At 39.0% G+C, this 22,186-nt stretch overlaps 2 protein-coding genes across 20 annotated transcripts in view; one reads left to right on the top strand and one right to left on the bottom strand.

The window, feature by feature from the left end:
- dock7 (dedicator of cytokinesis 7) overlaps positions 1-22,186 on the top strand; it is a 44,465-nt gene continuing 22,279 nt past the window's right edge. For 12 of the 19 annotated variants that reach the window (XM_026323143.1, XM_026323151.1, XM_026323148.1 and 9 more), the window contains exons 1-20: positions 84-121; positions 2,867-2,966; positions 3,994-4,169; positions 4,811-4,879; positions 4,996-5,125; positions 5,322-5,534; positions 5,755-5,840; positions 5,921-5,987; positions 6,484-6,633; positions 6,932-7,012; positions 7,279-7,441; positions 7,955-8,097; positions 8,274-8,367; positions 8,541-8,703; positions 18,680-18,797; positions 19,001-19,071; positions 20,219-20,357; positions 20,616-20,717; positions 21,156-21,242; positions 21,801-22,032. In XM_026323143.1, the coding sequence (XP_026178928.1) occupies positions 84-121; positions 2,867-2,966; positions 3,994-4,169; positions 4,811-4,879; positions 4,996-5,125; positions 5,322-5,534; positions 5,755-5,840; positions 5,921-5,987; positions 6,484-6,633; positions 6,932-7,012; positions 7,279-7,441; positions 7,955-8,097; positions 8,274-8,367; positions 8,541-8,703; positions 18,680-18,797; positions 19,001-19,071; positions 20,219-20,357; positions 20,616-20,717; positions 21,156-21,242; positions 21,801-22,032 (2,422 nt within the window). Of the gene's footprint in view, positions 122-2,866; positions 2,967-3,993; positions 4,170-4,810; positions 4,880-4,995; positions 5,126-5,321; positions 5,535-5,754; positions 5,841-5,920; positions 5,988-6,483; positions 6,634-6,931; positions 7,013-7,278; positions 7,442-7,954; positions 8,098-8,273; positions 8,368-8,540; positions 8,704-18,679; positions 18,798-19,000; positions 19,072-20,218; positions 20,358-20,615; positions 20,718-21,155; positions 21,243-21,800; positions 22,033-22,186 lie in introns of all 19 variants that reach the window. The other 7 variants (XM_026323142.1, XM_026323154.1, XM_026323153.1 and 4 more) reach the window with 1 other exon arrangement.
- Positions 9,742-14,995, bottom strand: angptl3 (angiopoietin-like 3). Its single transcript, XM_026323158.1, has 7 exons — positions 14,346-14,995; positions 13,754-13,864; positions 13,459-13,570; positions 13,205-13,318; positions 12,041-12,136; positions 11,013-11,285; positions 9,742-10,814 (listed from the first exon to the last, which is right to left on the bottom strand). The coding sequence occupies exons 1-7, from the start codon at positions 14,874-14,876 to the stop codon at positions 10,630-10,632; spliced, it is 1,422 nt and encodes a 473-aa protein (XP_026178943.1). The 5' UTR covers positions 14,877-14,995; the 3' UTR covers positions 9,742-10,629.

Raw genomic sequence — 22,186 nt, 5'->3', positions numbered from 1 at the left:
GTGGCCGTAGTGAGTGACTGGGACGCGGACTCGGCTGCCTCCCTGCCTGGGTTTCTCGCTAAAGCACATCAGCGGCCACTGCCATGGCCGAACGCCGCGCCTTCGCCCAAAAAATCAGCAGGTAACGACTTGTGACCCCGAAAACAGCTCGACAGAGACACTCCGGGTACTTTGTGGCTGACATGTAAGCCGTTTCGGAGCTGCGGGAGCCCCGTGAAGCAGGCCCGGCTGCTCCGAGCTAGCCGCTTGTTAGCCGCATCGGCAAAGATGCTCAGACCCACCCAGACACACAGCGACGCGGCTAGCTGCTGCTCTGTTTTTCTGCTCCGTGCTATCAAAGACAGGAGATAAAACATCGTTGTAATTGATTTATTATTATCACTGATGAGTTAGACTTTTAATGATTATTCGCACAGAAATACAGATAGTCTAAGCTGAGAACCGTTAATTTTAGACAGATGGCTAGTTAGCTATCCTGCCAGCTGTAGCTAACGATGGACAGCTAGGTACTACTCCTACTGGAACTGTGGTGTGTTGTGTTTTAACAACACTTCATTTACAGCAGAGAGGGATATCTTTAAGACAGTCTGGGAACAAAAGCCTCCCACAGCAGCAGCTATCTAATGACGGTGTTAGAATGTGCTCCCCGCCCCTCAGACAGATCAGACTAATCTCTTTAACAAAGGGCTTTGTGCTAGCTGTCAAATACCAACATCCCAGTCAGATACACAGATGGATAGATAGATATACAGATGGAGATATAGAGAACACGTGTAAACCTAAACAGATTTACTTCACTGAGTGAAGTCATTCTGTAGTTATTGAGCCAATAGAAAGATATCTGCCAGCTTAAGTTTTTCTCTAATCTAACGATGTTTTTTTTTTTTTTTAAAGAAGAAATGTCTTCTGTTATTTCTATATTTATTTTACACTTGGAAGAAGTGTGGATAATTACAAAAGAGAGTGCACATCTGCTTAACCGTATATTACAAATGTAACAAGGTAATTAGGAGTGGTTGGTTAGGTTTTGAAGTTTGTTTTTAGGAACCATAATTGCATTCCAATTATGGTTTGAATACAGTTCCCTTTAATCAAAAACTCACCTTATTTGAATTTATGTGGACTGCACAAACCATATCTTACAAAATAATAATCCTTTTGCAGCAGTGTCACAAACTATGTCACCAGTATGTACCTCGTAGATACGGTAACAACTTCCCGACAGAGCCTCAATTAAAAATAACATAACCTTGATAAAGGACACATTTATTGATGGCTATAGTACCCTTACCCTTCGGCTTTCACCATTTCTCATATGCTCCTAGATTGGTAAACACACTTTATATTACTGATATTTTTGATTCAGCAGTGAAAAGAGAACATTCATGTGCCACCTGTGTAGGTGGTACCATTTTGAAGTGATAGTTCACACGAGCTGTTTGTTTAATGAAGTTATGTCTCTGTGCTGTGACCAGTGCTAAGTAAAGGTCTGCTAAGAGGCACTTGGGAGGATTGTGGAATGTGCTTGCCGGTTCAGTGCTTCTGCCAGTGGTGACAGCACTGCACTGCAGAGGCCACTGGATCTGTAATACATTATCATGTATATTTTAAGCCGAAAATGAAGGAAACTTCACACTGGTTATCATAATATTGCTTTTGGGATGGAAAGTGGAGAGTGGAAGACAAATTGGGTGGTATTTTGTTTATAAAACAAGGTTTAATGAAAAAAACTTTTAATCATAAAAAATAGAAAACAGTTTATCATAACTGTGGATCCTCATGGACTATGTGTTGGCTGTGCAACATAACCTTGACTCTTTTGTGTGTAACCTTTATCCTTGGTTCTGATTTGTTATTTGTTTGTGTGACTTTGGGCTACTTGCTGCGCTGTTATTTTGTTCAAGGCAAGAGTCTCTGAGTGGTTTTGGTGGCTGCCGTGATTTAAAGGACCAGTGTATGTGTGTGGCTGCAGCAGCGCTTGAACACCAAGAACTTTGTGCTGACCACATGAGTCAAGAGGTTTTTGTTTCATTCCTGTGTGTCTGGGTGTAATATATGACGCTGCCTGAGCCAGCACAACTATGACCAGAGGCGCAAAGAGAAAAATTCTCAATGTTAAAGTCTCGTCTTTAACAGTTCAAGGCATTTAAAGAAACATTTATGAAAAACAGCTTTATGGAGAAGTGTTAATATTTTAATTATTTTGTTCAGCACCAGTCAGCATCAAATGTCAATTTTGATTGGAATTATAAAATAAATCATAATGCAGTATTACTGCATAATATTAACTGATTTGTGATAACATTGCAATTCCTGATGTTCTGATGTATAAAGGGATCATTTTGACCTGGACCTGATGGTTTAATGGTTATTTAAAATGTAGTAAAATTATGTTTGAAGCTTTCTAGTTGGATTCAGTGCCCATTTAATCCTGGCGTTATACATAACTGGCACATTATACTTCAAATTGTTATTTTCTGATATTGAAAAATATGCTGCTATACAGCAAACATTTGCAATCTGTACTGTTACGCACGCTGGTAGCTGTGCCTTTGCACATTTGAAAGCACATGCTTATGTTATTGTATTTAGCAGTTTCGGTTTGGTAGTTTCAGGTTGTGTTAGACATGAAAGTCTTGCGGTGTCCACCATGATCATGGGTGTATGTTTTTTAGAACTGCATACTGTAGATTCACCTTTATACTAATCCTCTTTCAACTGTGGGAAAAATATTGTGCTATTATTGTTTAATCCCCTGTGATTCCAAAACCAACGTACACGTAAGCCACTTCTATTTACACATAAACCAGCTTTATTTATGTCAACAGTATTAACAGTCTTCCCTCTGTCTGTCTTCAATTTGCAGGACAGTGGCAGCAGAAGTCAGGAAGCAGATAGCTGGCCAGTATGGGGGCTCTCCTCAACTTTTTAAACACCTCAATGTTGGCACTACAGCAAGTAACACAGTGAGTAGTCTCAGACTACAGGCTTCTCATGGACACTCTTCTTTGAATCAACATGCTAATTTTACAGCAATTGAAACATTGACAAAATATTGTTGGATGTTACCATTTTCCTACATAAAAAGTTTGGAGTCTACTACTGGGAAAACTATCATGCATTGATAAATTGTCTGTTTGCATGTATAAAGGAATTGCTAGCTGTGCTCTATTCACTGACATATGTTTTTTTTTGGGTTTGTATCTAAACTCAGTCACTTTTCGCTAGTTAATGTTAGATTTCAAACATCAAATATTAATTCATTTATTACTTTGTTCCCTGTGTCCTATACACCATTGGCCAGTGTTTCAGCAAGTACAAGTGCTGACGTTAGTTTTACTGTACGACAGTATTACAACCTAAAAGATGAACAAAAGTTTCACTTAATTTAGTGGTTATTTATCTGCACAACTGTTGACTATGTATTTGGGGAATAACCACTGATTGGCCTGTTCACCACCTCAGTCTCTGCTACACTGTTTCTACAGTTACCAATATTTGAGCTCAGACAGTATGTTTGTTCAAGGGGTAGTGCCAATTGGTCTTCAGCAGTCCTGGGCCCACATACAAATCCACAAATACTCCCCCATCTCCTCCTTAATTAGACTGCAGTTGATTTTTAATTAAACTGTGAACAGCATTTGTGTACAGATTCCTTGAGGGGGAGAGAGACAAATACACACTTAAACATTAGCCTGGATTCCTACAAGCATTTTCCTGTGTCAAAAAAAAAAAAAAAGTCTTTCACATTCATTTGAATGAGGAAACAGGGACTGACCCACTGGGTGGCCATATTTCTGCAGTTCACCTCAAGATTGTCATAACCAGATATAGACTTTACTAAAAACCATGGACTTTAGGAAGACATTAATTTACAATTGAAAATACAAAGAAGTGCAGACAGGAGAACTGAACAGCTGTCTGTGTCTTCACAGCTAATCAGCCTTTCCCATTCCTCTAATCTCCCTCTCCCTCCTTCTCAACTCATACCAGGTTCCCCTTACAGAGGCAGTGGAGCCGGTGGATTTTGAGGAATACCTCATCACTCACCCTCCAGTTGTTGAGTCAGGTCCCCTGAGAGATCTGATCGAGTTTCCCCCAGATGACATTGAAGTCATCTACACGCCCAGGGAGTGTCGCACAGTGGTACAAGCTGTCCCAGAGGAAGGGTAAGAGTACTGGATGGTTGAAAAACATTGCAATCACAAGTATTGGTTTAAAGTACAGTCTCACACCATACTTACTTTGCTCAATTTTTTCTCATGTTGCATTTGTTTTATCAGCTGAGAATTAACGTTCTTTATACTAAAAGCACAGCTTTTCATGTTTCTTAGTCTGTTTTATTACACTGCTACTCCTTTTGGAATTTTCAGGAAGTCACAGCAATTTCAGGAAAATTAGCATTTTTTTTCCAAAGTTTTTAAAAGTAGTACTGGTTACTCACTACATGGTTTATGAGAAAAAAAACGCACATATTTATTTTCAGTCAAAGAAATCTTTGGCATTGGCTGCTAAATGTAACTGTAAATGTGGACCCTCTGAATTTTTAGGGTTGTTTGTAATTGTTGGAAAAGTTCTGGCAAATGCTTGAAGAAGGAAGACCTGTGGGCTTGCTATCATTACTTAAAGCTGCTCTGACATGCTTATTTAAGAAAAGGTGATAAAAATGCTGCAAGTGTACTTCATTGTGGCAAGATTAAGCAACGGTCTAATTGCCTGTCATCTTTATTCACTTAGACTAATGCATTTAAAGTCTAACTCTTGCTATTAAAATAAACCTGTTTGGTTAATTGGGTCTGTCTGGCTGCAGGGACACTGATCCTCATGTCAGAGACTGTGTCAGATCCTACACAGAAGACTGGGCCATTGTCAACAGAAAGTAAGGCTGTGTATAAAATATATTTATAATAGTATAATGTAATATAATAAATGTGGACTACTGATTGATATTGTTCAGTTAATTACTGTGTCTTAAATTGCTTTGTGCTCTCTCAGATATCACAAGCTTGGTACGGGCTTTAACCCCAACACTTTGGACAAGCAGAAGGAACGTCAGAAAGGTCTCCCCAAACAAATATTTGAGGCTGATGAGATGCCAGAGAGCAGCAGCTACCAGGATGATCAGGTACCAAATCATTCACTAATTCAAAAAAAATAAATAAATAAATAATAAAAAGTGAGCGCTGAAGTGAACCAGTACATTTCCAACTAGTGTCACAATGAGGACAAGCTCTTCTGGATCTTTCACTAGGTTTGAATTTTATATTGGTGATATAATAACGTGTGGTATCCCTGCAGCTCATATATTGGTTGTCTTGTAGGATGATTTGAAGCGGCGGTCGATGTCTATAGATGACACACCGCGTGGCAGCTGGGCCTGCAGCATATTTGACTTAAAGAACTCCCTCCCAGATGCCCTCCTTCCTCACCTGCTGGACCGTGCTCCCAATGAAGAAATAGACAGACATAATGAAGAGCAGCGTAAGGCCAACCGCCACCGTGAACTGTTCGCCCTACACCCTGCCCTCGATGAGGTAAAGTATAACTTCCTACCCATCCTGGAATCCCCCATTTTCATTTTCACTGTAAATTATATATTTATTAGTACTCCCAGCATTTTTGTAATTTGTTTGTATGTATGAACAAATTTGTATTAATTAAATGGTAAATATTCTTTGTCATTCTTGGTCATGAAATAAATTTTCTTTTTTTTTTTTTTTTTTTTTGTATATAATCTTCTACATGGATGTGTAGGAGGAACCCATTGAGCGCCACTGTGTGCCTGAAGTACCTAAAGAACACTTTGGTCAGAGGCTGCTCGTCAAGTGCTTGTCCTTGAAGTAAGTGGTGGACAGGCTTTTTGGCCTTTTTATTTAACTGCTGCTTTCTGCTGACCCACTCCTTTTCTCTCCTCTTGAAGGTTTGAGATCGAAATTGAACCCATATTTGCTAGTTTGGCCTTATATGATGTCAAGGAAAAGAAAAAGGTAAGCTGTTATGCTTTCTCAGTGTCTTCTCAACCCTGAGTTGTTGGGTCACTTCTGCAAACTGTTAAAATTGTTGGGAGGCCAAAACCGATTTGATAAGTGTACTATAAAATTTTATGTTGTGGCCCTGTTATGCCTGTGGGAATGCAGTTAAATCATACACTGAAACTGTCTATCTAAAGAATTCCATCCAGTACTGCTCCTTTTCGCTACCCTTTAGCTGACAGACACTAGAGGGTAGCAGTTGCCTTGATAAGTGGGTCTCTTTTATAAATTGCTTTGCACAGGAGCTCCATTTTTTTCACAAGTGAGTTGTTTGTCACTGAAATGTTATCATGTTTGTCAGCCACCACTGGCAAAAAAAAAGCACATTTCTGAGTCATTCACACAAAGAGAGTGACTGAATGCTAATGGTTTTCATGTTTTACTGGCAGTATTACATTTCACATTTCTATAATGAATATGTCATAATTAGCCATATTTGTATGTCCCATAGATATCAGAGAATTTTTTCTTCGACCTGAACTCTGAGCAGACAAAGGCGATGCTGCGTCCTCACATTCAGACGGCAGCCATCTCTACTCTGGCGCGCTCAGCTATATTCTCCATCACCTACCCCTCTCAGGATGTCTTCCTGGTCATCAAGGTCAGACACTTGATCATTTCCTTGGTTGCAGCAAAGCACATTTCGTGAGCCATCAGAAACTTTTAGTAACACCTAAAAGACAGAGTGTAAATAGACCTGAATTCTGCTGCTCTCTCTCTATTCAAAAAGCATATCTTATGTTATGAATAGTCCTCAAATGCAATATTACCTGCACTTTTTTTAAACTTTACTTTACAGAAGAAAGTCTTATATGCAGGCCAATATGTTCAGTCTTTGTCCTGCACAATGACTTCATTGTGAGTGTGCTGACTTAAAGCTGTGTGTGTTTTGTCCCCAGCTGGAAAAGGTACTGCAGCAAGGTGATATTGGAGAGTGTGCTGAGCCTTACATGGTCTTCAAAGAGGCAGATGCTGCCAAGGTATGATCACTCTGAGGTGCATTTTTTTTTAACCACAGTTTTAAAGCACCGTTGTGTCCCTGTTAATTTTAGATTCAAGATTCAAAGAACTTTATTTATTCCAGGGGGAAATTGCTTTGTTAAATTGCTGTTTTCTTCGAAAAAAACAAAGGGGAAAAAGGAAGAGCAGCCATTTTACTACCAAAATGTTGCACAGTGTATAGTCAGATATTAATGAATATATTGCATGTGTTACTATCTTCAGTGGAAATGTGTTTTTGTTGTAGAATAAAGAGAAGCTGGAGAAGCTTCGCAGCCAATCAGAGCAGTTCTGCCAACGCCTGGGTCGCTACCGAATGCCATTTGCTTGGACAGCTATCCATCTGATGAACATTGTTAACAGTGCTGGCAGTCTTGAGAGAGACACAGAGCTGGAGATGAGCCTCGCAGGTCTGATGTCCCATTTTAAAACAGTGAAACCATAAACATATGTATTTCAGAATCATAAACTGTCACAGTACAGAGGCACAGAAAAATTGATTTTATGCTTCTAGCCACTCACAGACGGAATGTCCCAGTCTGTAACAGAGAGCAAGCAGTCATGTATGAGGCTCATGGGCATATCAATACTTTACCACACTTATTTATCTAAAATCAACTTTCCACCAGCAAATAGTACATAAAACAAATTCAGGCAGACAGAAAAGTATCCAAACAACACAGCAGTATTGATCCTTGTTATGTTATTTTAAGTTTGATCCTTGTTGTTTGTCTAACCGTTGACCTCACATGCTTTCTCATGACTTTGTTAGCTGCATTTTTGTTGCTGGGCATAGCAGATAAATGCATATTCTCTGTGAAATGAGGGAGAAGTGGTAATTTTTAGCCTGTTTTATCATCCTCCTAAAGAAAAAGCTGTCATTTAACCATAATTTTAAAGTTAGGATCTTTTTTTGTGTTCAGAGAGAAAAGGATCATGGTCAGAACGGAGGAACTCGAGCATCATGGGAAGGCGTTCGCTGGAAAGAACCACAAGTGGAGATGAGTCGTGCAGTCTGACAGGCTTTAGACCTGCAACACTTACCATCACCAACTTCTTCAAACAGGTCTTCTCAACCAGATAAACCACACACACACACACACACACACACACTTTTGAGCTCTGTCTAATTCATGCACTCACTGCTGCTTCCTGTACAATAGGAGGAATATGTCCTTAGCTTACTAAGAAGTGTAAGTGTTCTGCTTTTTTTCTTAAATGTTTATATTCTGCACGTTTTAGGAGGGGGACAGGCTGAGTGATGAGGACTTATATAAATTCTTAGCAGACATGAGAAGACCTTCTTCAGTTCTGAGAAGACTCAGACCCATCACAGGTACAAACAGAAGTACACAGAACTGAGTGTCCTGAGTTACTGTTTGTAACCTGATGCTTATCTTAAACTGGCATGATGATTCATTTGAATTATTGAACTCCTTGTGTTTCAAATTAAGTGTATCTGCAACACTCATTCTCTTCCACTTCTGTCTTCTGTGACTGTTACCACAGCCCAGTTGAAGTTGGATATTTCTCCAGCTCCAGAAAACCCTCACTATTGCTTGACGCCTGACCTGCTACAGGTCAAACCTTACCCAGACAGCAGGGTACGCCCCACCAGGGAGATCCTGGAGTTCCCTGCCAGGGATGTCTATGTGCCAAACACCACATACAGGTATAGCATGTTTTTTTTTTTTTTTCTTTTATCTCTTTTTAACATGGAAAGTACATTCTTTTATCAGGATAAAGCTTTCTTTCCAAAATAGCTGTTAGTATGTTGGAAAAACAACATAACATCCATAAATTACTTTCTGAACTGATTCTTTGGAAACTATTTAGTTTGAGAGTGAGTACATCGAAATATTACCAACTGTGGGCTTCTTCTGGAGACTTACAGTGATTGCCTGTTAAACAAATGATACAATAATGAATGACGGTGAATGTAAGTGAATATACGTGGTCATTCTAAACATATCTTCAAGCTATAGAAATGAATACACATCAACTTGCTCTTTGCACCATAATGAATTGCACTGTGGCACGTTAATGTTCAAGTCTGCCAGTGTACTGTATACATATTCCATCTGAACAAGTGCTATTTTTGTCAAGGTCATTTGGAGAGGTATTCTTGTTGCCAGATGTTGCTGCTGACACGGCCTTGTAATTCCAGGCCTTGTTTGTCTGTAGATAATGTATTATAGATAAACTAGTGCCACACTGTGATCCACCACAGAAAACTAAAGGGACTAGGTGAGAGGATATTATGTTTCATTTGCATTCTGAGCAATCTTTTTTTTTAATGAATTATTTTCCAAAGAAAATTTGTGTGGGAAAACGGGTCTTCCAGAAACCTGTTTATTATTCTTACCTATCACTACTTGTTCCTTAAATTAATTGTAAATATATTCTAGGAGGACAGTGACACTGAATGCTGCTACCAGCTAAATTGTATCAAGGAACCCTATGATTGTAACCTGCACTTTTATTTTTAATTTTTACTGTAAACTACCACATATATTCCATATAATAATGCTGCTTGTAGCATATAAGGCACATATGTATTCATTCTCAGCTTTACAATGTGAAAATATTCACATTCACGTTTAAATTAATTATTGTATTATAGATATACCTATTAACATCGACACTATAAAAACGAACCCATTTTAGTTATTTGCTCATGTTGATATTTATTTTGCCTTCATAAATATGATCTGTTAGAGCACATAGCTTCTTCTCAGGGTGACATGTGATATGAGGCACATTTACAGTACAGTTTGTTGAAATAATTGACAGAGTCAATATGACTCAATAACTTAGGAAATACACAGCATAAATCAAAATAGCATAGCTTAAATATGTAAAAAAACACAGAACAAACAAAAGGAAAATCTTGTCAGTATGGTGCAAAAGCTGTCCATCTCCACTTCTACTACTACTATCGGCACTATATTTGAAAGTCATTACTTCCACTTTGTAGACATATTTCCATGAATCTGGTGGTGAAGCAGTGTAAAAGGCCAGGAAACACATGCCAAGGCCCTGTTGGAAAAAACATTTACCAGAGATGTTGGAGTTGCAGTGTTTCTCTTGAACCCTTACTGTACATCATTTGCAGGCTTTATATAATAACCTGTTGGTATTTGTTACTATAGCTCCTGGGACTAAGATAGTTCCATATCACAAAGATAAAATCTACTTTTAAGTTCGCTAAAAAAAGGTAGCCAAGCTCAGTTTAGGAATTGCATCATAATGTCTCTTCATAGCTTTCTCTCCTGTGGCAGTACTATGACATTTTGCAGCCCGTGCGGAACAAGTTTGCTGATGTGGATCGATATGTTCAGTTTGCAAGTGGTTGCAGATGTTGCATAATGACTGTTCTTGTTGGATTAGACCCAATAGGTTAACAACCTGCATGGCATGTTTACATCATTGCTAGTTCAGCATGTTCTGGCATCGGACAATTTTTGCTTGGTATTTGTTGGTCAGCACAAGTCTCTAGTGTTAGGAAGCAATTAAACTTTTTTTTTTCTTACTGAGCATTATATGTATATGATTGTTTAACTGTCAGTTGTTGTAAGATGTAGTGTTAGTATGGCACTCAGTTGACGTTTTCAGCAGCTGGGGCTGGTCGCATGGTGATCTTGGTCATTTTGAGATAATAATTGGGCCCTGTGCCAGGTTTCCAGTGAATGCCCTTCCTCCTTACAGAGCGCCCCTTTGCCTTCAGCCACAAATACCTCCCATTAAGACTGGTCTCTCCACAGCCATTGAACCACCAACCACCTACCAGTAACAGAGACATAAGTTATATGGACATAACTTGGTCTTACTATAACGATCTTGTCATATAAGTGTTGTTATACTGCCAAACAGCCATTTATTGATGAAGAAAGCTAGCAGCAATATGTATATAACATCTAATTTTCTGTATTAGTTATTATTACAGTAGGTGGTACAAGTCAGTAGGCTTGTATACTCTACCTGTGTAATTGCGAGTGCAGTTGGAGTTTCTATGGGTGTCATCATTTCTGTCTTTTGTGGTGAATCTGATGCCAGTACTGTTGGCCATGACATCAGGCAGGTCACCAGAGAAATGGCTGACATGAAGAGTGTAGTCGTCAGAGGGACCTTTTAGTGAGAAACGGTACTCAGCCCAGTGCTTCCCCTCCTTCCAGTCCTCCAAATCAATGTGTAGAATATACACGCCCTGCTCTGCAAGACTATGGATCTTCTTTAAGCCCAACCAGAAGTCCTCTGCAATACACATAACTCCATTTTATTGGTTGAACATTTCAAATGCAAAACTCCTTTCAGTGTAACATTTTTTTCAACTGTCTGCCTGTCAGCAGGGTGTCTCAAAAGATTTATGTGCTCAAAGTATTACTTTTAATCTCCAATAAGCTTTAAGACATTCGCATTTAATCTCAGAAGTCTTCAGTTGTTTCACTTGGCCTGTGGTAGCATGCTGCAGTCTTTTGTAAGGTGTTAATTAGTTAAAATGTTGCAACTATAGTTTATAGCTGCAGGAGCCATTCCTTTGAAATTTGTCATGGCTGCATTTATGAGCCCAAATCAGTGAGTGCTTGAGGAAAAACTGCCAGAACTTCCTGTGTGTAGACAATACAGGAAGTCACTGTGTCAGTTTAGGCCTGATATGTAACAATTACTATTTCCTATGACCAGGCCTGCAGGAAGAACTGGAAAATCTCTCCCTCACCAAAAAAACCTCTATGCAGATTAAAATAGTATTCAGTGTGATTGGTCCAGTACTACCTTCAGGCCTTCATTTTGTGATTAAAAATTGTAATATTTTATATTTTGACTGCATTATTTCTGCAGCAAGGTAGACTCAAATTCCTGTCAGGTACTTTCTAAAGTACATATGGCATAATCATTTACATTTTTTAACCCATTGAAGGGTTATTATCTAGTCTTTCTAAATTAAATTGTATATGGTTTTGGTCAATGGTAGTGGTGGCATATTTGGAATTTAAAACAATGGTGCTCACTCTCCAGATCTCCAAAGCCTTTCTCATACTTGTCCCATGTCTGGTCAAAATCCACTGCACCATCAAGCCTGCGCTGGATGACAGTCGAACCCCCATCTATAGAATGGGCGAGAAATATTTGTCAAATAGGGTTACTGGTATACATGTTACACTCAAGTAGGCATGGGTTCTGATAGCCAGTTCTATTTTTGGATCCAGTTCAAGTTGGGAAAATAACCAAGATTTACTAGACTTCTTGATCCTGACATGTCACAAATGAAATAGGGTTATAAAGCAATATTTGTGATAATGTACTCCTGAAAAGGGGGAAACAGATTCTGTGTTTAGGTGCTAATTTAGCATTTGACATAAGAACTTGTATTGTTGTTAGTAATAGGAGCTCAGCTTTAGCCTACCGCTGGTGTCGCATTCTGTCCAGTGACCTTTAAGATTATGTGACCTATAGCTATGCAACAACCAGGTTGCTTTCAGGTAAGGTTAAATCCAATAAACATGTAAAACATCAGGAACCTTCATAAGCTGAGTGAATGATAAAGTGGAATCAGTAGTATTTTCACTGTTATTTTTACTTAGACAGCATAGCCCCACAGTGAGGCACAACTGCAGCAAAAGATAAAAAAGGGTGAGGACACGGTTATTAAGGACAGTGAGCTATAATAAAATATATGCTTAAAATCCCACAACCCTTAAGTACAGCAGAATTGTTTAAGTTTGATAGTTAATTACTGCTTGTTTCAGGTAGTGTTAGTGTCAGGTTGGTCTTGTAATTGGTCTATAGTCAGAATCGAAATGACCAATTTCCTTAACATTATTTGAAAAAGCTAGATTGTCACATCAAATTTATCTTTTGTTACACAAATCAGTTAAAATTTTTGTTGCTGCAAATAAAAACTTATTACAAACTAAATAGATCTGATTTAGAACTAAATTTAGATTCAGTTAAATGCTATCGCACTGTGTCCCGACGAACAAGTTTACTCAAGGTTCCTAGGTATGGGAATGGAACATCCACCCTATTGTCAGCCCTCTTGGATAATCAGTTCCAGTGGCTGTACACCTTGTTTTATATATGCCAACATTGCCTTATAAATGTCACTGCATTTGAATGCAAAAAAGTATTTTGATGCTGTTGTTGAGCACTCAGATTGCTGTGGTTTCACCCACCTGCACCCATGTCGCAATAGACGTTAAATGGCTCTGATTGGTTTGGCTTGATGACATAGATTCCACTGCTTCCCTCTCCTTTGTTAAACAAATCTCTGCAGTCCTTGGGAAGGTCTAAAACAAAATTAGGAAAATCAAAATGAATATAGGCTACCCAGAGTTCCCAACTTTTGCACTCTCCTTTTATTTAAGACATTTAATATTTGCTAACATTTTGAATATCTGATAGCACATAAATAATTTAGTAATTTTACCATTTGGGTTCGGCCCTGTTGAGTTTACGGTGAGATATTCAAACATATCAGGAGCTGCAAGGTCTGCATCCATTGGCTTATTGACTGTATCTTGAAAACTGTCATAGTTTAGCTGTAAGAAAATGCAAATGAATCCAGTGTTAAATTATGTTGTCAGTTTTACAAAAATAGCATTTGCCCCTCTATATTCCTCAAGCAACATTTACTTTGATAGCTTGAAGCATCAAAGTAGGTTCTCAGGCATAGCAGATGTTTGGTCTTTGAAGGTAAATGTAGCGAAATCTTGTAGAACTACCTTTTCCTCCAGGTTTTTAATCTTGTTTTTTTGGTGGTCAAGTTGGTCATGCTGCTCCTTCACAGCTTTCAGCAGACTGGTGATTGTTTTCTCTTGAGCGTCAATCACTTCCTGTAAATACCATTATATATGTAAATGGTCTTATACTTGTACTTTGTACACTCAGGGTGCACTCAACTTGCTTTTACACTGTTTGCCAATTCATTCATCTGTGCACACAATCATTCGCACACTCACACACCAACGGAACAGCCACCGGGAGGTAACTTGAGGTTCAGTAAACATGTGGAGAAGATCATCATCATGGTGGACCTGCTCCTAAGCCGCATATATGTGTATATGATAAATGTCACCACATTGTCCTATCCCAGTGCTCTTTCAGAAAAACATGTACCAGTTTTTAATTGACATGTAGGCTGATGTTAATCAAGTTAGTTTCTTTAGTGTCATAGTCTTGCATTTCTGTTGTTAGCTTGATTTCAGGAGAACCTTTGATGTAGTTTCTGTTCACTATTTTTTATGTGCACTTGAGATCTACTAAATGATGAAAACCTAATAAAGGCATTGCTTAGAGTACTTATTAGTTGCTTACCTTGAGTGTTATGATTTCAGTCAGCTGATCAGCAGGGACTATGCTCTGTGACAGTCCCTTCAGCCTCTCCTCAAGGCTCCCCACCTTACTCTGTAGTTGTACACGCTCTTGCAGAATGCTATTGATCTTAGAGTTGATTTCTAGTGACAGGTTCTTAATCTCTTCATTGTTGGCCTTCAAGAAATTGGTGGTCTTTTTCAGCTCCTCCTCTTCCTCCTTGATCTCTGATGTAACCACTGAAAGCTGGTAAAAAGAGCGGTCGAAAATATTCAACTTTTGAAAGATATCATTAATTTGGGCTTTGGTCTTGTGGACAAACTCCCGTAAACTCTGGCCTAGCTGTAGAAGGCCATTAGCAAGTAGGCGAACATCATCCAGCATGGCAAAGCGAGACTTTGCCTCAGTTGGGCTTGGTACTGGGGAAAAAGCTGGGGTGGGCAGGGTGGATTGTTCTTCTCTACCTGACGTTTCCAGAGGGATAGCAGCAATGGATGTAGCTAGCAGCCCCAACAGGTAAAATGTCTTCAACATGATGTTCTAGGCTAATCCTGGATTGTGGAAGAACAAAGCACACTTCTAACACGCTTTTTCACTGCTCTAGCCGTCCTCTACTTTGTATTGTTATCAATACTCTTTTCATTCCCTCTGCATCAGACCTGGACTTCTGTTAAAATGATGTGAGTGCAGCACACTGCCCTCTGTTATATACTACTCTCTTAGAAGAGGGGGGGGGGGGGGGGGGGGGATTAGCTGATCATTAAATCCTACTATGTTTTAGGTCTGTGCCACGCCTCCTCACAAATCCCTTTCAAGCCCTCCCTCTCCTGAACAAACAAATCACAGCAGTGAGCAAAATGATATACTACCCCCACTCTGTACTACCAGTTTAACCCCAATCCCCTCTTCATGCCACACCCTACCCTACCCTGCTCTCCATCTGTGGTGCAGAGTTTTAGCAGATCAGCAGAAAGCCAACAAAGGCCATCACAGGTTTTTGATGGATTGTCAGTCTGATCAGTCTCAAACCGTATAACCCTACACAGGCTTTGCTCTGATTGATAATGTTGTGTGTAATTAATGCTCTTGGCTTTGATTTAGCATCTTGCTGAATCAGCCTAGCAGCAGGCTCTCTTTCTGTCTCCCCTCCTTCTATCTTACTGTGGGGAGGACAGAGGATTTGCTACGTCTGTCAGAGCTGAGCTTCTGTGGCATGAATGATGTAGGAGAGTTTGGACAGTGTGTACTCATCCTTTTGGTTTTATTGCTCAGCTTTGTGCTTTTTTCAAGTTTGTCATGACTTGTTATTAATGTCACCTTACCTTGCTTTGGTTTTAAATGGAAACTTAGTATTGGCGATCTGGCTGTTACACTGCACCCTAAAATACCACTGTCATCTTAATGAGCTCTTTTTCAACATTTGCAATTATGAGGATGGATTGTTTCAGTTCTCAGTAATGGACTGCTATTTTTTCTAATGAACAAAGCAAATATAAAGGGTCCTGTGGCAAAGAAAAAATGAACCTAGTGAATATGCTGGGAATTAGCTTGATCATCACTGATGATAATAATCAATTTCCTTGACTACAACACAGTATTTAGCACTGTGGATTTACAGCCAGAGGTTTGAGAGTCTGAGTCTAACCTGACCTGCTGACCTTTCTCTGTGGAGCTGGAATGTTTGTACTAAGCTCCAGTTTTCATTACAGTAACAAGCATTGTACTGAACCATCTCACTAGTCGGTTTAAATAATGGAATGACTGTTTGTTTTTCTGAAGTATTTATTTGTAGCATTTAAATTTAATTTCAGTCTCCATTCTGTTCTGTTGTCATGCTGATTCATATAATGTATCGTCCGTAGTTCTTCAGATAATCCTGTGGTGGTTGGTTTGCTCATGTAATTACGTGCATTTGTCACCTCCTATGTTGACCTTTAGGGAGACAACTGCTCTGTTATTAGCATGGTTGAATAGCTTTATATTTATCATTCATTGTGTGTGTGCTCAGAATAAGCAGAGAATCACTTTGTCACCAGGCGTATTGTTGAGAAATGTACCCTGATCTATGTTTAGAGTCAGTAAACAATGACTGTGACCATCAGTGACATTTTGCAGTCTTGTGGCCCAGAATCAGGAAAGTGTTTAGCTGCCATATGACAAATGGGAGTGTATTAGGAGATCTGTAGAGTTTTCAATGCAGTTTACTTTCAAAACCTTTGTGTCTACTGATTAACCTGAGAGAAATCTCATGAGATAAACTGGCCAATCAGTGATACTTCCAGTTGTGCTTATATGGGTTTTTGATCTTTGCCACAGTAAAGTCATTACGGGGTCTATTTCAGTTAAAGTTCAATAACCTACTTTAAAAAAGCTTACATTGTTAAGGTGGGCTAGATGGACGGTAACAGAAGAAGAAATTCTAACTGGCAGACAAGATTGATTCCCACGCTTCCTTGTCTGTTGTAATCCCAGCTGTGCTCTCTCTGGGGCCGTCCCTCACAGACTTGACAACGTCAATGCGGTTTGTCAGCTGTTCCCGAGATAGTTTACACTTCCTATTCTAGGGCCCCCGACCCCATCCCAAAAGTCGTAGCCAGTAGCTAGGGCTGCAACAACTAATCAATGTTACTGATAAAATTTGAATATTGAAATAGTTGGTGATAGTTAGTTGGGTCTAGTGATGTAGTTGTTAGGGGCGGGACATGGCGAAAAAGTTGGCGGCTGCAGAGAGGAAAATGACAGAAACGGAGAAGAGTGAAAGTCACGTTTTTTACAATTAAATCAATTTTTACACTGTTATGCAGATACTGGTGGGCCTTCTTGTTCTATTTTTTATGTGGTTAAACAATCACTCAGCCAGTAAAATGTTTAAGGTTCTCCGGCCAATTGACACAGTAACTTGTGCACCTCACTGAGCATGATAGGCATCTGTTTTACCTGATGTTGGTGCACACTGAGTCTAAGACAAGGACCCATGTCCCCCTGAACCTCTGTGTTTTTAGGTTTCAGGTCTGTATTTTCTCCGGTGCATTTAGGTTTTGTTTGGGTGTTGTATCTGTAAAGCTGACAGTGAAAACGCCACACATGCACAATGCTGTCCTGATGACTGACACAGGTCGGAGTTGGGGTTGTTTAAATGTTTCTGTTTTCACATATGCATTCCCTAAACTGTTGTGAGAATCATATCTGGAGTTGTCATTTTAATACATGCAACCACAGCGGGAGACACAACAGAACTGACACGAGGGGTGGAATGAAACATTGATTCATGCCAGGAATTCGACTACATCCCAGACCACTCTAAATGCGAGTGATATTGGCAGACAAGCAAGTGGACGGTTGCTCTGTACTATGGTTGCTATCTACTATGGTTGCTATGTGCGTCGCCAAGAGATGCTATGACTCTTTTTATGTGACTGCAGCAAGAGTGAAAGTCGTGCTCGATACAGGGATTCTGAGAGTCCGCGAACTTATTCTGCTGCTATGTTATCACTCGCAGGCCACCGGGAAATGTCCCGGTGCTCCCGACTGTATACCTCTGGCTCACACCATGACACTACCCAGATTTTTTTCTGTGGAGCTCTTAGGAGCAAATTGCGACTAATATCCAGTCTGTATTCCTTGGGCAAATGCAGCTCACCAGGGTAATGTCTAGCAATGTTTAAGTCACTTTTGTGTGAAATTGCAGTAAAGATGTGCTTTTTAATGTAATAAAATTTAAGATCTGTTCAAATGTCATCACACATGATAGTTTTTTTTTTTCATTACATATGTTGCAAACTCATTAAGGTTGATATTTTGACAGTAAGATGTTGAGAACAGACTTCTCTATAGTCATTTATAAAAATCTGATTAATCAATTAATCAAAAATGATGATCATTTAAAGGGGAGATAATGACATCTCTTTGCACCTTTTAAATAGGCATTTAGATCTGCCTTCTGTGGTTATTGACAGGCCAAGCCTCCCATATTTACCAATCAGAGAAGAGTGCACCGACCATGCTGGCCTTGGAATCTGACATAACTATGCTTTGTAACTTGGTCAAGAGATATTTAGTTTAGTTATCAGAGTACAAGTTCATGGGTTACACAGTTAAAAGGAAATGACCATCAGTCTGTCTTGAACTTTTTTTTATGTGATTAAAAAGTTACTACATAATATTGTTAGATTGAGAGTACACACAGGAGGTTAACAAGACATTATTATCCTTTTACCTTAACAAAGTGTGTAATTATATAATATACATTAATCTTACATATGTAGAAATGTATGGTGCATTTCAGTTGTTTTTGGTTACCATATGCATTTTTTTTTGTTTTGTTTTGTTTTTTTCAGGAATCTGCTGTATGTGAACCCTCAGAGTCTTAACTTTGCCAACCGTCAAGGTTCTGCTCGCAACATTACAGTGAAAGTGCAATTTATGAATGGAGAGGATCCAAATAATGCTATGCCGGTATGCCATGATGAGCTGCTTTAAGATCATTTACATCTGATTTTGTCTTAGTCTCATCTTGTGTTCAGACCCAACTTTTATATGTTTTATATTCATTAATGTAATGGCATGTTGCCAAATATTTCTATTCAGCGATGATAATAATTCATTTTAATGTGGTTTCATGTCCATCTGAATGTCAGTATGTTTCATTTATCTCCAAGGTGATATTTGGGAAATCCAGCTGTGCAGATTTTTCTAGAGAGGCCTACACTGCTGTCGTGTACCATAACAGGTAAGTGCATTTATTATATTTTACTTGGAACTGTAGTGTTTAGCAATCAAGAAACTAGTCACCTGAAAATTACAGTGATTGGGTGGAAAAAGTAAGCAAAATTACATTTATCCAAATATCCATACATTTTGATATAAAGCTCCATGCTGGATTAGCCTATACTCATATGGACCATTGGTAATTAAATTTGAGTATCTTCACTTTTGTGAAAACAGTGGGGAATTTTTTTTTTTTTTTTTTTTTTTTTTTTTTTGTGTAAATTTTTTATATAGTTCTTTCATCAGAGATTCTTGTTGACTTTACGATACATCCCTAAGTCTTCAAATACAGTGTCTACAGTCTGCAAATCACCCAAAAAATAACAATATTTCTCCTTTCAAAACGCTTAAAGGAAAATGTGGAGATTATTGAATGAAAGAAATAAATGGCTCTGTTTTATTAGATATTTATAAATGTACAGACCTCGTACCTGCTTTTGACTGTGCCGCTCCAATTAGTCAGTATCTTTTTAACTATGCTCCTAGTGTTGTTCCTCCTTGAGGATGTCCAGCACAAAAATGTTTGTTCCCATGACCTTTTTAAGCAGTTTTCCAGCCTTCAGGCGTCACATTGAGTTTGTTTGGGCCTCCTGGGTTGTTTGTTTTTCTGCATTGGCTTACAGACGATGTTTCCTCCTGTGGGAATATACAGAATTCAGCTGAAGTAAATTTTATGATGTTATATAACGTATTTCTTTTTAGATCACTCTACTTCCACTATGACTCCCTGCTCTGCTTTAAGAGAAGGACTCTCATATTATAAATGGAACTACAGTGTCAATTTTTTGCTGATTTGCATATTTATATTTGCAGAGATGGATATGTAAGACATATAAGCTGATATAGATCGTCATAACATATCGGGCAGTTCTCTGTTGTTTCAGAATGAGTCAAATGATAACCTGCTGCAGTACCATGAAAACCTGCTGGAAAACCACAGATATTTATGAGTGACTTGACAGTTGTACACTTATTTACACTTATTACACACTTAAAAACAGAACTGTAAGGCTTAAGTGAAATGCCGTTGAGGTGACAGTAAGTATTTTTGATAGTTATCTTTCCAAATCTGCAGTAGCTTAACACTGTTACTAATTCCCATCATTTAGATCCCCTGATTTTCATGATGAGGTCAAGATCAAGCTGCCTGCCTCCCTGTCAGACCATCACCATATTCTCTTCACCTTTTACCACGTCAGCTGTCAACAGAAGCAGAACACCCCTCTGGAGACCCCTGTGGGATACACGGTATGGAACACTCATGACTCACAGGCTGTTTCTGTGATTATCCATAAAAACGACCTAAACCTTGGCTGGCAAAGAGACTACCTACCACATACAGTCTCTCCTTGTGTCCTGGAGAGAACACACAAAATATCAGACAAATGTGCACATTTGACGCCTTAAAGGGACAAATTAAAAAAAAATGTATTAGATGAACAAATACTAACATTAGCCTCCAATTTTTGTTCTCTTTTGATTCATTTTTTATTCATTTCTCTCCAGTGGATCCCTATGTTGCAGAATGGGCGTCTACGAACGGGACACTTCTGTCTCCCTGTCTCTTTGGAAAAACCACCACAATCCTACTCTGTTCTCTCCCCAGATGTAAGACAGTGTTTTAAGAATGCACATATTTTTAAAGTATAATTTATTAAAGCGTGAAATTAGTATTGATCTAATGCTAGGAACTGTTATATGTTTGTCCATGTTTATTACTTTTAGAATTTCTGTGGTAACATTGTAAAGAACTGTTCTGCTATAGACAAGCCAGGTTTCATTTAAGCAGAGCTCTGTGAGGGAGTATATTCAGGTATTTCTTTGAGTGCCTTCAGTAATAATTCAGAGGAGAAAAAATGTCATCAATACCCATTTGCTTCTCTATATAATTTGATATAGAATGGCATCAGAGCGTTCTTTCAACTTTCTTATAATAAGGATAATTGCCATTCCATGCTTAGTGACATGTGAGGGTGGAAGAAAATCATTTCATGTGTTAATTTTGCCAGTGCGGTGCAGATTTCTTTACATATTAGTGTTCTTTAGGTTCCTCTCCCAGGGATGAAGTGGGTGGACAATCATCGAGGAGTGTTCAATGTGGAAGTGGTGGCTGTTTCAACCATCCACACACAGGTAAATAAGGAATGACATTATTACAGTATCATTTGCTGTAGAATAATTTTTTGAAGAATCACACAATGCGTCATTTGAAATTTCAATTAAACACCTTCAGTGGTTTCTCAGTTCACAGTACCAGTTCATTAGTGGGTGACACTCACCTTGCCAGTAATTTACAAAGGTCTACTCCATCTGTGTCGGCTATGGTGTGGGGTGCTTGACTGTGGTCCCTAGGAGCCTAACTGGGACTAATGTGCTCATAAATCACTGGTCCTGGCTCAGATTAGACTTTCTGGTTTCTACAGTGTTCTTGTAGTAATGTTCAATTTACAGTTTACACCCAGTGAGCCAAGTTGCTGGCGTAAAGTTAGAGTAGACTCCCCCCGTGTTTTTATTCTTTCACCTTTTGCTAACTTGAAAGTTACGTTTTTTGTTCTCTAAGCTTGATTTTTTTCTTATTTTTGTATTCTCTTTTCTCTCCATCCAACTTTCATCTTTCTTCTACTCTTCTTTTCCTCTTTTTCCTGCATCCCCTTTTCTGCATTCATTCCTATCTGTAATTCTGTGTTTAAGGACCAATACCTGGATAAGTTTTTTGCCCTGGTACATGCCCTGGATGAGCACATGTTCCCAGTCAGGATTGGAGACATGCGCATCATGGAGAACAATTTGGAGGCTGAGCTTAAGTCAAGTATTGCGGCTCTCAACTCTTCCCAGCTGGAACCGATGGTTCGATTTCTTCATCTCCTCCTGGACAAGTTGGTGCTGCTTGTAGTGCGGCCACCGGTCATTGCTGGACAGATAGGTGTGATATTTTATTACACTAGCTCAATAAGCCACACGAGGGGCCTTTTACAGTTTTTTAGGCAAATGTCAACAGAAGGCAACATTAAAAATATATATCTCTGTATGGGCACTACTATGTGTACGTGTCCACATCGCATACATGTCTCTTTGCT

Source organism: Mastacembelus armatus, chromosome 4 (genome assembly GCF_900324485.2).
Source record: "Mastacembelus armatus chromosome 4, fMasArm1.2, whole genome shotgun sequence".
NCBI classification, from domain to species: Eukaryota; Metazoa; Chordata; class Actinopteri; order Synbranchiformes; family Mastacembelidae; genus Mastacembelus; species Mastacembelus armatus.
This window is presented reverse-complemented; position numbering and strand designations above follow the sequence as displayed.

Bases quoted from the DNA above. Each gene is read 5' to 3' on its own strand.
- angptl3 (XM_026323158.1), bottom strand. From the start codon at position 14,876: ATGTTGAAGACATTTTACCTGTTGGGGCTGCTAGCTACATCCATTGCT. The intron at 13,319-13,458 runs GTAAAATTACTA...ATTTTGTTTTAG, and splicing joins AACAGGGCCGAACCCAAATG to ACCTTCCCAAGGACTGCAGA. The intron at 11,286-12,040 runs GTGAGCACCATT...TGTGTATTGCAG, and splicing joins AGGCTTTGGAGATCTGGAGA to AGGACTTCTGGTTGGGCTTA.